We start from the raw sequence: 13,506 nt of genomic DNA on the forward strand, positions 1-13,506 counted from the left end.
ATAGTACACCAAGGTGTCGGAACCCGTGTAAAACCCATCAGACTGCATGTACCAGAGAATGTTTGACATGGAATGTAAATGTATATTTTAAATATAACCTCTAATTGTAAGCACCTCAGAGTGCCGCTTTCTGTATTGAATAAATTGAACTGTATTGCACTTTATGTAATGTCAAATTTGAAGTGTTATGTCATGTACGTATACAAACTTTATGAATCCAGTATATTTTTTGAAACAAAAGCTATGGGCACCACAGAATCAAATTTTGTGGCCTAGATGTTTAGCCAATGCCTGTCTGTTGAAGAAGTGGAAGGGAGTTCTCCCCAATGTCCTGGTCACTATTCATCCCTTAACAAACATCACTAGAACAAATTATCTGGTCATTATCACATTGCTGTTTGTGGAACCTTGCTATGGTCAAATTGACTGTGTGTTTCCTATGTTTTGCCAGGAATGGTGGTACCAGAAACCCTCACTTCTTTTAAAAGGTACCTGGACATGTACCTGAAGTGCTGTAACCTGCAAAGCTATGGACCAGGTGCTGGAAGGTGGAATTAGATTGGGCAGCTAGTTTTTTCAGTCAGCACGGACATGACGGGCTGAATGGCCTCCTTCTGTGCTGTAATTTTTCTCTGGTTCTATGGTTCTAACAGTAACTACAATTCAGAAGTTTTTAATTGACTGTAAGTCACTTTCAGACTTCTTGAGATCATGAAAGGTACTGTATAAATGCAGTGTATCAGTCAGTTTAACACAAGCATGCCACAGGAGATCTGCTAGTTGCATTTTAAAGACTTACAAAACCTTTCGGACCAGCAGCATTTACGAAGTGTTATGATACAAAAGGCTCTCTGTTAACAGTAGCCATTCTGGTTTCTGGACTCAGCACACTGACTCATGAATGATGATACCATAAGATACTAACTTCCTTATTTAAGTTCATGACCAATTTCTGACATGATCAACATCCAGTAAACATCCAGCCATTACTCAACACAGAGCCTTTTGTTAATAGAGCATTCAAAGACGATTCGTTTTTGCAACATATTGCAGGATTCAATGAGGATAAAAAAAAGCTGAATTGCCCGTAAGTCTTTATATTTTCAAACTTTTCTTCTCAATGTTTGATGCGCAGACACATTTGTCAAAAGAATTCGGAACCGTTGATTAGTTAAGATGTTTTTCTTTTTTTTCAGCACATATTCTTGCTATTTCTTTGGATGAAATGGTGTAATCATCCCTTCGCTGCAATTCACAAGACTGGTTGTTAACAGCAGTCTTTTTTGATCTGGGAGTTTTGTCTCGTAGTTAGTCTCGTAGGTCTTAATGATCTGAGGCTGTCACATAAATTTTTAAAGGCGATTGTAAAATTATTTTGGAATTGAGTAATTGGAAACAATGGGCAACATTTAGAAAATACAGAAAGGCTGCCTTTCATTACTAATACATAACTACAAACAGGAAGAATCTCTCTCCAACCAAAAAATAAATAAACAGCATTTTCAGTTTTGGTAATTTATAGTTGAAATTAACATCTGCATTAAGTACAATCTCTAATTAAACTCTGGCTGATGGATTTAATTCTTCAGGCATATAGCATTCATAGAATAAATGTTTTCATTTTTGAAGAAAGCTAGTTAAAAATATCTGTATTCCTGAGAGCCATGGGGCAGCACAGTGGCGCAGTCGTTAGCAACCGCAGCCTCACAGCTCCAGCGACCCAGGTTCAATTCTAGGTATTGCCTGTGCGGAGTTTGCAAGTTCTCCCTGTGAGCGTGTGGGTTTCCGCCAGGTGCTCCGGTTTCCTCCCACAGCCAAAGACTTGCAGGTTGATAGGTAAATTGGCCATTGTAAATTGCCCCTAGTGTAGGTAGGTGGTAGGAGAATGGGGAGGATATGGTAGGGAATATGGGATTAATGTAGGATTAGTATAAATGGGTGGTTGTTGGTCGGCACAGACTCGGTGGGCCGAAGGGCCTGTTTCAGTGCTGCATCTCTGATAAATAATAAATAAAATAATAAATAGCTCAGTGGGCAGCACTCTCACCTCTGAATCAGAAGGTCGTGGGTACATTCCAGAGATCTGAGCTCAAAATTTAGGTTGACATTCCAGTGTATTATTAAGGGAGTGCTGCACAGTCGGAGGTGCCATCTTTTGGATGAGACTTTAATCCAAGGCCCTGTCTGTCCTCTCAGGTGGACGTTAAAGATCTCATGGTAACATTTCAAAGAACAGGGAGTTCTCCCTGGTGTCCTGGCCAATATTTATCCTGAAGGACCCATTTCTGCCCTGTCCCATTTGCCCCCACTCTTCCCTGGGGAGACACAGTTGCTTCCTTTACAATCTGTCCTCGCTCCTCCTGGGGCTGGTGATTCATCCAGTGATTTCTCTTCTGCCTTAGTAATGCGTAGTAAGACCCGAGTTGATGTATCTGAGCTGGTGCTTGAGTAGTAAAGGTGCCATGATGGAACAGAGAAAGGATCCCTCTAGAAGTGCCATACTGCTCATCAGATTCTTATTTCAGCATAATGTCCGCAGGTAGCAAAAACTTACAGATGCGCAAGTTCTCCCTTCCATTACCAATCTGGGTCTGAAAGCTTCTCCATCTCCCACAGGCTTTCTAATGAGGGACCTGATGCAGGCTATTCTCTCACCCGCGGAAGTTCTTTTCCTTTTTGTTATATGTTTTCTTTGAAAAGGAGAAATATGCAAAGATACAGACATGTTACAGATGGATTCATAATATATTTTCATTCAGGTGCCTGCAGGCATCCTCTCTGAAGATGCTATCAGGTGCAGGCATTGCAGCAGTTACTTCAATTCTCACTGAAATATTGCAAGAAATGTGATATAGTCATTGTGATGGTAGGTGAGGAGGTGTACCCATAAGAGGGTGGGGTATCCCTGTGTCTACTATGGATTTCATTCATCTAGGCCCTGTATGGTTCTGGATGGTGTAAAGGTCATTATACTGTCAGCTGTTAACATTTCCAATGGGATTTCATGCCTTCACATATCTTGGCTGGTCTGCTGAAGTCATAAAAAAATTTGGTACTGAATTGTTGTTTACGACCACCAGTGCAACCTCCCTCCGTGCTGCAAATACATCCTTTCCTGGGGCATAACTCCCCGGATCCAAACGGCCTTTGTCTTCTGGCCCTTATCACTGTCAGCATCATCTCCACCATAGCTTCTGAGAATCTTTGGGCCTTGGTCATTGCAGGCTCCCCAGAAGGCGCTCCTCCTGCCATCATTATTCAATGTTCAAATGTAGCTCCAACTCTCTCCATTTCTCTCCATCTTCTGACTAATATGCTGTAGAGCATGGCTACCTGACCCAAACCCGACCAGACCCGATGATGCATCAGGATCAGGTCGGGTCGGGTCTCTCTTCCGGGTCCAGCATTCGGCCTCGGGTCGGGTCGGGCTGGGTCGGATACAATGCTGCCTTATGCTCCGGGAGGGAAAAGCTTCAGAATTTGAACAGCCAGGACGTTAAGGCGGGAAATGTGCATCCGGACTCTGCACTAGTCTGCAGTGAACGATTCCAACCGAGGTATGGCACAACCTCTTTGATATAATCAACTTCATTCCAGTAGTCGGGTTGGGTCGGCTCGGGTGAAGGAAAAAAATCAAAGGACTCAGGCTGGGTCAGGCCCCGGCTGGATGTGGTTCTGCTGGGCCTGGGTCAGGTTTCATATGCATTCCCGAGCAGGCCTTTAATATGCTGTGCTTATGGCCATTTCAGCTGCGGCAGCCTTTTAACTGCTGCAATCTGCCCAATTCCTCACCAAACCCCCCACCGCTCCCGACCCACCAGCCTGATGGAGACCCAATCAGGAGTGGGATCGTCATTGATATCGTGTCTTGCATATTCAGTGAGGCCACCCCCTAACCTCTCCCCAAGAAAAATATGAACACGTGCTGCTGTGATCATTTGGGGGGTGGAAGTCTCACACCACCATTTTACTAACCACCTTGGGAAAACTTGCCCCAGTCTCCCTCCCATTCTTTCTGAGGCTGTGTAGTGTCTTGCACTTAACCATATTGAATTTTATCCAGCGTAGATTTGGTCCCCACACCCGGCTGCAAAATCAATTAGTTGTTATTGCATTTCTGATTACAAGGGGTTGATTTTTACTGCCCTCGCCTGGCATTAACAAGGCAGTAATTACCTCAAAAATGGGGTTGGTAGCATAACTACCCCATTAACACCAGCAGTGCAGTCAGCTACATTTTGAAAATGGGTGAACCGTTGGGTATTCAAAACACCCTCCTGTTTCAGGCAATAGGCCCCACTTTACCGTGGAAATCAGGTTCCTATTACATAAACAGGATCCTGTTTGCCATTTTAGGTCAGAACTGGGTTACAGCCTGTACAGTGCTCACTACACTGCACACGGTCGACAAAAGAGAAGAGACCCTCCTGCAGAAATAAGCGTTCGATTATCTTTGTGGGTCCCCGAGGAGCAGGAGTGAAGCTCTTGCCACCTCAGGAACCTCACCCTCTGCGATCATGACCCACTCCCCTGCCCCTCCATCACTGCAACTTACCTTGTTGACAGGAGTTCCAGCCCGATTTTCAGTGTTCAATTTAGCATGCTGCGTTGGGATGCCTGTTTGGCGCTCTGCAGCTCACCAACGAATTTAATTGAGGCCGGAGCCTCGAAATGACAGGGGACTCTGCTGATCAATCATCTGCAAGTCAAAATCTACTGCTTAGTTGTTTAAATAGATTCGAAAAAGGAATTTAATTCAGAACATCTCTCCAACACAATATCACTCCCACTAACTGGTGCCTGTTGCTTTCAATCTAATTTCTGATTTATCTGAACATTCTATCTAGGATACCCACAGCCTTAAACTTGTGCAGCAGCATATCCTGAGAGACTTTATCCCAAACATTCTATAAATTTAGGTACCTTCCATCATTTCACATTGCAATTTCAACTTGGAGATGTTGATCAGGTGCCTTCTAAATCTGTGCTCGTTATTGTATTTCCAGTACAGTCCCCACTGCTTTAGCGGGCCTGTGGTTTTAATACAATTAACCCACTATATGCAGTGCCTGGTAAACCAAAAAGTTAGTAACAAACATGAAATCTAACTTAAGAACTGCCTCGCCTAATTGTTAGCAACTAAATTCTGAATCTCATCCCAAAGGTAATCAACCATTAAACTGGTGTGAACATCTGTGTTATGGACAGGTGGTAAGGGGTTACCTTTTAAGGTCAAAATTCATCATTATTAGCATTTCTATTATTTGAACATGGTCTTTTCCCCTGGTGTGACCATACAATGATCAGGTTGTGGAATCCATGGTTAGCTATTGATGTCTGCATGAGAAGCATTCTGTTAAGATGTGGCTACCTCACACCTTCTTTGTCTCAGAAGAAAACCATTCAAAGAACAAAGAACTGTACAACACGGGAACAGGCCATTCGGCCCTCCAAGCCTGTGCCGATCTTGATGCCTGCCTAAACTAAAACCTTCTGCACTTCCGGGGACCGTATCCCTCTATTCCCATCCTATTCATGTATTTGTCAAGATGCCTCTTAAACGTCGCTATCATACCTGCTTCCACCACCTCCCCCGGCAGCATGTTCCAGGCACTCACCACCCTCTGTGTAAAGAACTTGCCTCGCACATCCCCTCTAAACTTTGCCCCTCTCACCTTAAACCTATGCCCCCTAGTAACTGACTCTTCCACCCTGGGAAAAAGCTTCTGACTATCCCCTCTGTGCATGCCGCTCGTAACTTTGTAAACCTCTATCATGTTGCCCCTCCACCTCCGTCGTTCCAGTGAAAACAATCCAAGTTTATCCAACCTCTCCTCATAGATAATGCCCTCCAGACCAGGCAACATCCTGGTAAACCTCTTCTGTGCCCTCTCCAAAGCCTCTACGTCCTTCTGGTAGTGTGGCGACCAGAATTGCACGCAATATTCTAAGTGTGGCCTAACTAAAGTTCTGTACAGCTGCAACATGACTTACCAATTTTTATACTCTATGCCCCGACCGATGAAGGCAAGCATGCCGTATGCCTTCTTGACTACCTTATCCACCTGCGTTGCCACTTTCAGTGACCTGTGGACCTGTACGCCCAGATCACTCTGCCTGTCAATACTCCTAAGGGTTCTGCCATTTACTGTATGCCTCCCACCTGCATTCAATTCAGGAATGTCTCTTGATGGCTCCAGGATGGGTATAGTCAACACCTCTTAGTCTGGAATGCATCCTTTTCTCCTTTTGAAACAGTTCAAATACACAGGCCAGGTCATCGGACATCAAAGAGTCCACATTGAATATAGTTTGTATCTTAAAAGTAGGAATATGATATGTCTTAAATGGGCATGACACGCCCCGCTGCACAAAAAAAGGAAATCTTGATTTTTTCCCCCATTTTTTTCATGGTAAAGTAAGAAAAACATGAAAACACATTCTACACTCATTCTGACATCCACACCTCAATCTTACAACTGCTACAGCTGGTGTTGTTTGCAACAGACATTTCCTGTTCAGGTTTGAATTTCTCATCACCCCTTTTTTGGATGAGGCTGAATTATAATTGAATCTCTTTTTGGATGTTAAAGTTTTGCCCCAGGAAGGCTTCAGTTTAGAAAACCTGGTGCCTTCGAGCTATTCCCCACTTTTAAATCCCAGTTATGTGGTGCCAAACAAGGTTGGATTTCTCTCGCATCTGTTTGCAGTACTTTGGGAATTTTAATACCAACAGACGTGTGGTTTTTGGTGAGTTTTGGGATAAGTGGGAAATCAAGTTTGACTCTTGAGTCCTTGAAGGGATTGAATTTCATAGGCTGCTGTCGAGACATCTTTTCTGTTCGAAGGTTTGTAATATGCAAATTTCCGTTACTGCATTGTCCCTGACTGTTGTCAAATTTTACTGCCTGTACAGGACTTAACTGCTTAACTGCTGCATCCACAACATTTATTGAATTGACCAAAATAACTATCACACTTAATAGGTTGTAAGTGATTTTTAAGTTTTATTTCCAAAATATACTTTATTCATAAAAATCTGTAAAAAATACATTGCCAAACAGTACCAAAAAATACAAACATTGCAAGGGAGATCAGTTTCCTTCATTACAATCATGAGTTGCTTCACAACCCTTCCATTTTACATTTGTCATGCCAATGACATTTTTACATTTACAGCAAATGAAAATTTTCCCGATACAGTTCGAGGGGTTTCCCATGGATCCAGCCCCTCAGTCCAGCTTGGTGGGGGGACCTTACACTGTGGTCTTTCCCCATTGAGCCTTTGCTGCGGCTGCCCCAAGCTTTAGTGCGTCCCTCAGCACGTAGTCCTGGACCTTGGAATGTGCCAGTCTGCAACATTCAGTCGTGGACAACTCTTTGCGCTGGAAGACCAGCAAGTTTCGGGCAGACTAAAGGGCGTCTTTCACCGAATAGATAGTCCTCCAGCAGCAGTTGATGTTTGTCTCGGTGTGCGTCCCTGGGAACAGCCCGTAGAGCACAGACTCCTGTGTTACAGAGCTGCTTGGGATGAACCTCGACAAAAACCACTGCATCTCTTTCCACACCTGCTTTGCAAAGACACATTCCAGGAGGAGGTGGGCAACCGTCTCTTCCCCACCACAGCCACTGCGGGGGCATTGCGCGGAGGGGGCGAGACTTCGGGCGTGCAGGAAGGATCTGACGGGGAGGGCCCTTCTCACCACCAGCCAAGCTACATCTTGGTGCTTGTTTGAAAGTTCTGGTGATGAGGCATTCCGCCAAATGACTTTGGCGGTCTGCTCGGGGAACCAGTTTGTAAGTGATGCCATTGTAATTGACTCATATGGTAATGGATATGTGCCATTAGCCCAATATAGGTGGCTACCCATGATAAGCACAGACTCTAAGTGATGGAGGCTGTAATGGATTGCTTTTATCTTTTGATTACAGATTTTATGATTTTAACAAAGCCTAAATTAAAAGAACAAACTACTCAGTCCCAGCTTTGAAACCTTTCCTTAGATTATAGAGAAATGAATTGACCATCTACACTCCAAACATGTGACTAAATAAGCTGCTTCCATTTTATCTATAGGGGTCGTCAAAACACAGCACATATAAAGACATCTTTCGTCTCACACAGAATGGTGATTAATCAGAACATCTTGATGCTTACAAACAGTATTTGTTAACTAAGCTGCGTGATCAGTAAGTGTTTTGGAGCCATCAAAAGGAAACCGGAGACTGAGAATTTAAGAAATTAATAATGGAGAGGAAAAATGAAGGTATGGCGATATTGAAATATTTATTGCTGGTAAACACAAATTAATATTTTCTAAGTAATTGTGCTGTGAATGATTTGATCAGACAAAAGTGCTAATATAAAAGTACAGATTTGCGCATTTTAATCATTATATTTTAATGTGGCTCATGCATGTAATTATTGTGTTTTAAATTCAAATGAATTGGCTTTCACTAGATAATTCAATACCCAATGACCTAATTGAAAGTTAGCCCTTGTTGGAGAACAAAATAATATTGCTGAAAATAGAGTCATGTTGTCGAAGCTTTTCGTCTTGCACTCAATCAGGACAATCCGCAAGAATAACCAATGTAAGGCAAAACAACAACTTATACTACATGAGAAGAGAGTGCTGATTGGTTGGCAAGTGAACTCCGATAGGTAGAGATGTTGCCATGGAGAATGCACCAGTTTATGGTGACTGATAGTTAACCGCCAGACTCAGTTAACTGCCAGACTTTGAAATTTAAACCAGGCAGCTTGACTCTGATTGGTCAAGGCACCAAGTTGACATTCCAGAAAGTGCAAAAGAAATCAGTTTTCAATACAGAATGTGAGTTGCCTCACAACCCTTCCTTGCCATTTTACATGCAATGTACATTTGCATTACACAGCAAAACCATATTTTGGTGTATACAGACTGAGGGGTTTTACACAGGTTCCAGCCCCTCGGTTCACTGTGGTGCGAGGACCTTACACAGTGGCCTTTCCCTATTGAGCCTTTGCAACGGCTGCTCCAAGCTTTACTGCATCCTTCAACACGTTGTCCTGGACCTTGGAATGTGCCAATCTGCAACACTTGGTCGTGGACAACTCTTTGCGCTGGAAGACCAACAAGTTTCGGACAGACCAAAGAGCATCTTTCACCGAGTTGATGGTCCTCCAGCAGCAGTTGATGTTTATCTCAGTGTGCGTCCCTGGGAACATCCCGTAGAGCACAGACTCCAGTGTTACAGAGCTGCTTGGGATGAACCTCAACAAAAACCACTGCATCTCTTTCCACACCTGCTTTGCAAAAGCACATTCCAGAAGGAGGAGGGCAACAGTCTCTTCCCCACCACAGCCACCCCGAGGGCAGCATGCGGAGGCAGTAAGATTCCGGGCAGGAAGGATCTGACGAGGAGGGCCCTTCTCATCACCAGCCAAGCTACGTCTTGGTGCTTGTTTGAAAGTTCTGATGATGAGGCATTCCGCCAAATGACTTTGGCAGTCTGCTCGGGGAACCATCCGACAGGATCCACCATCTCCTTTTCCCGTAGGGCCTTGAGGACATTCCGTGCAGAACACTGCCTGATGGATTGGTGGTTAAAGGAGTTTTTCTGCACAAGCTTTTACACGAAGGATAGGTGGTACGGCACGGTCCAACTGGATGGAGGGTTCCACGGCAATGTGACCAGACACATCCTTCGCAACACCGGGGACAGATAGAACCTCAGCACGTAGTGACACTTGGTGTTTGTGTACTGGAGCTCTACACAGCTTGATGCAGCCACACAAAAAGGTGGCCATCAGGATGAGGGCGACATCGGGTCCATTTGTTCCGCCATTCCCTCTGGACACGGTCCATTTTGGATCTCCAGATAAAGCGAAAAATGGCTCGGATGACCGCCACAGCGCAAGAGTGGGGCATGGACCAGACCTGCGCCACATACAGCAACAGCGTGAGCGCCTCGCACCTGATGACCAGGTTCTTACTCACAATGGAGAGAGATCGCTGCTCCCACATGCTCAGTTTCTGTTTTACCATAGCTACTCACTCCTCCCAGGTTTTGGCACATGCCCCGGCCCCTCCGAACCATATCCCCAGCACCTTCAGGTAGTCTGACCTGACGGAGAAGGGGACTAGGGATCGGTCGGCCCAGTTCCCAAAGAATTTGGTCTCGCTCTTGCCATGATTTGCTTTGGTTCCCAAGGCCAGTTCGAACTGGCCACAGATGCTCATCGGCCTGCAAACGAACAGCAGATCTGAGCAGAAGACAGTGACGTCGGCCATGTACAGGGAGGCTTTGACCTGAGTGCTTCCGCTGCCTGGGATTGTCACCCGTCTTATGCCTGCATCATTCCTAATGGACTCAGCAAAGGGTTTGATACAGCAAACAAACAAGACAAGGGAGAGAGGACAGCCCTGTCTGACTCCAGATTGGATCGGGAAACTTTCTGATTCCCACCCATTGATTGAGACTGCGCTACTGATGTTTGTGTAGAGCAGTTGGATCCAATTGCGGATTTCCTCCCCAAACCCCATTTTGGAAAGCACGTCCATCATGTAGGTGTGTGATATCCTGTCAAAAGCCTTCTCCTGGTCCAAGCTGATGAGGCAGGTGTCCACCCTCCTGTCCCGTACATAGGCGATCGTATCCCTGAGTGCACAAAGCTGTCAGAGATCTTCCTGCCGAGTACAGTACAGGTCTAGTCAGGGTGAATCACCAATTCCAGAGCAGACTTGACATGACTGGCAATGACTTTGGACCGAATCTTGTAGTCAACATTAAGCAGTGAGATGGGTCACCAATTTCTGATTTCCGCCCTCTTCCACCTTCTGCTTGTAGATGAGGGTGATGATGCTTTTCCTCATGGATTCTGACATGCTGCTGGCCAGAAGCATGCTCTCGTATACTTCCAGCAGGTCTGGGCCGATCCAGTCCCACAGAGTTGAATACAACTCAACCGGTAAGCCGTCGCTTCTGGGAGTTTTACTCGTCTCGAAGAACCTGACGGCCTTTGTCAGTTCGTCCAGAGTTAGCGGGTTGTCCAGACTCTCCCGTGTGCTGTCATCTAAGACTTCCGTGATAGATGACAGGAAGGACTGGGAGGCCGTGCTGTCTGTGGGCTTCACGTCATACAGCCCAGCATAAAAGGATTTGCTGATCCTTAGTATGTCGGACTGTGAAGATGTTACCGAGCCATCCTCTTCCTTCAGGCTGCCGATCACAGAGCTCTCTCTGTGTACCTTTTGGAAGAAGTAACGTGAGCACACCTCATCCTGCTCAATGGAGCGGACTCTGGACTGGAAGATGATCTTGGAGGCTTCCGTGGCAAAGAGCGAGGCCTGCTGGCTCTTCACCGCTTGGAGATCCTCCTTGACCTCGACCCCCATCGACTGCAGTCGGAGCAGATTCTGCATTCTTTTCTGGATTCGGGACATTTCCCTCTGTCTCTCTCTCACCCTCAGAACACCTTTGAGGATAAAGGTTCGTCTTGATCGTTTCCCACCAGTGAACCGGAGACTCAAAGAGGGTTTTAACAATTCTCCAACCTTTGTAATCCCTTTGGAATTCCTCAGTGTTCTCTGGGGTTAGCAGTGTTGCATTCAACTTCTGTGTTCCTCTGCCAACCCGCTGGTCATCCCGTAGGTGACAGTCGACCAGTTGGAGGCAGTGGTCAGAGAAGAACACTGGCTTGACATTGGTGGATCTGACTGTGAAAGCACGGGATATAAACAGGAAGTCAATATTGGAACGGGCAGACCCGTCTGATCTTGACCAGGTGTATCTACACTGCGTTCCGTCTGCAGGTTTGCTGAAGACATCATGCGGCTTGGCATCTTTTACTGTTGCCATTAGGAATCTGGACGTAGTGTCCAGTTTGCTGTCGTCACTGCCGGATCGTCCAGCTGCGTTAATGATGCAGTTTCAGTCACTGCCTAGAATGACCAGCCAGGATATCGCCAGCAGCAATGGGAGCTGCTGGAGGATGGTCAGCCGCTAGCTGTATTGGACCAGGGCATACACGATGATTAACCGGAGCAGAACATTGTTGTACATTACATCTGCTATGAGGAGGGGACAGCCCACCTCCTCCTTAACTTCGGAGATGGAGAAGTTACCTCCCCGCAGCAAAATACCCAGGTCGGAGGAATGGGAATCATTTCCCCCTGACCAGATTTTGATTGCCCGTGGGACCACCATTGCAACCATTGCCTGTAGGTGCCAGGTCTTGATTTTTTTTTTCCAAAAATATACTTCATTCATAAAAATGTGTAAAAAATATACATTACAAAACAGTTCAAAACATTAGCAAGTTGACATTCCAGAAAGAGCAAATGATATCAGTTTTCTTGAATACAGGAGTGAGTTGCCTCACAACCCTTCCATTCCATTTTACATACAATGTACATTTTACAGCAAAACCATATTTGGTGTATACAGCCCGAGGGGTTTCCCATGGGTCCAGCGCCTCAGTTCCCTATGGCGGGATGACCTTACACAGTGGTCTTTCCCCATTGAGCCTTTGCAGCGGCTGCCCCAAGCTTTAGTGCGTCCCTCAGCACGTAGTCCTGGATCTTGAAATGTGCCAGTCTGCAACATTCGGTCGTGGACAACTCTTTTCACTGGAAGACCAGCAAGTTTTGGGCAGACTAAAGAGCGTCGTTCACTGAATTGATGGTACTCCAGCAACAGTTGCTGTGCACAATGTGCTGAGTTTCTATCTGTTCCCAGTGTTGCGAAGGATGGATCTGGTCACTTTGTGGGAAAGTTTCTGCAGAAAAACACCTTTGACCACCATCCATCAGGCAGTGGTCTGCATGGAATGTCCTCCAGGCCCTATGGGAAACGGAGATGATGGATCCTGTCGGATGGTTCCTCGAGCAGACTGTCAAAGTCATTTGGCAGAATGCCTCATCACCAGAACTTTCACACAAGCACCAAGATGTAGCTTGGCTGGTGGTGAGAAGGGCCCTCACAGTCAGATCCTTCCTGTTCGCTCAGAGTATCACCACCTCTGCACGGTGCCCCCGAGGTGGCTGCGGTGGGGAAGAGACGGTTGCCCACCTCCTTCTGGAATGTGTCTTTCCAAAGCACGTATGGAAAGAGATGCAATGGTTTTTGTTAAGGTTCCTCCCGAGCAGCTCTGTAACAGGAGTCTGTGCTCTATGGACTGCTCCCAGGGATGCACACTGAGATAAACATCAACTAACATGAGAGGTATATGATTAAACTATGAATTCAACATCCTGGGACTGCTGCACAAATGTAGCTCTCACTTCCCTTTATAAGGAAGCCAGCTTCTTTGAAAGCACCTTGGTTCTTTGTCAAGAGGCCAGTAATTAACATTTCTTTGGGAGCCTCATTGCTGTCTTGTGAGATGGTTACTCGGTATGGGCCAAATCAATGCCTTTCTTGACTTAGGCATTAAACTTCGAGACAACTGCCCATGGGGCCTCTTGATGTGTTGCCAATATTGATAACGATTGTTATCTGGTTGCTCATTCAGCACACTTG

At 45.6% G+C, this 13,506-nt stretch overlaps 1 protein-coding gene across 1 annotated transcript in view; it reads left to right on the plus strand.

Moving 5' to 3' along the window:
- Positions 1-1,006: 1,006 nt before the first annotated feature.
- LOC137376696 (rho guanine nucleotide exchange factor 33-like) overlaps positions 1,007-13,506 on the plus strand; it is a 75,169-nt gene continuing 62,669 nt past the window's right edge. The window contains exons 1-2 of the mRNA XM_068045671.1: positions 1,007-1,087; positions 8,078-8,267. Of these exons, the coding sequence (XP_067901772.1) occupies positions 8,249-8,267 (19 nt within the window). The 5' untranslated portion in view covers positions 1,007-1,087; positions 8,078-8,248. The remainder of the gene's footprint in view (positions 1,088-8,077; positions 8,268-13,506) is intronic.

This window comes from Heterodontus francisci, chromosome 13 (genome assembly GCF_036365525.1).
Source record: "Heterodontus francisci isolate sHetFra1 chromosome 13, sHetFra1.hap1, whole genome shotgun sequence".
Lineage (NCBI taxonomy): Eukaryota > Metazoa > Chordata > Chondrichthyes > Heterodontiformes > Heterodontidae > Heterodontus > Heterodontus francisci.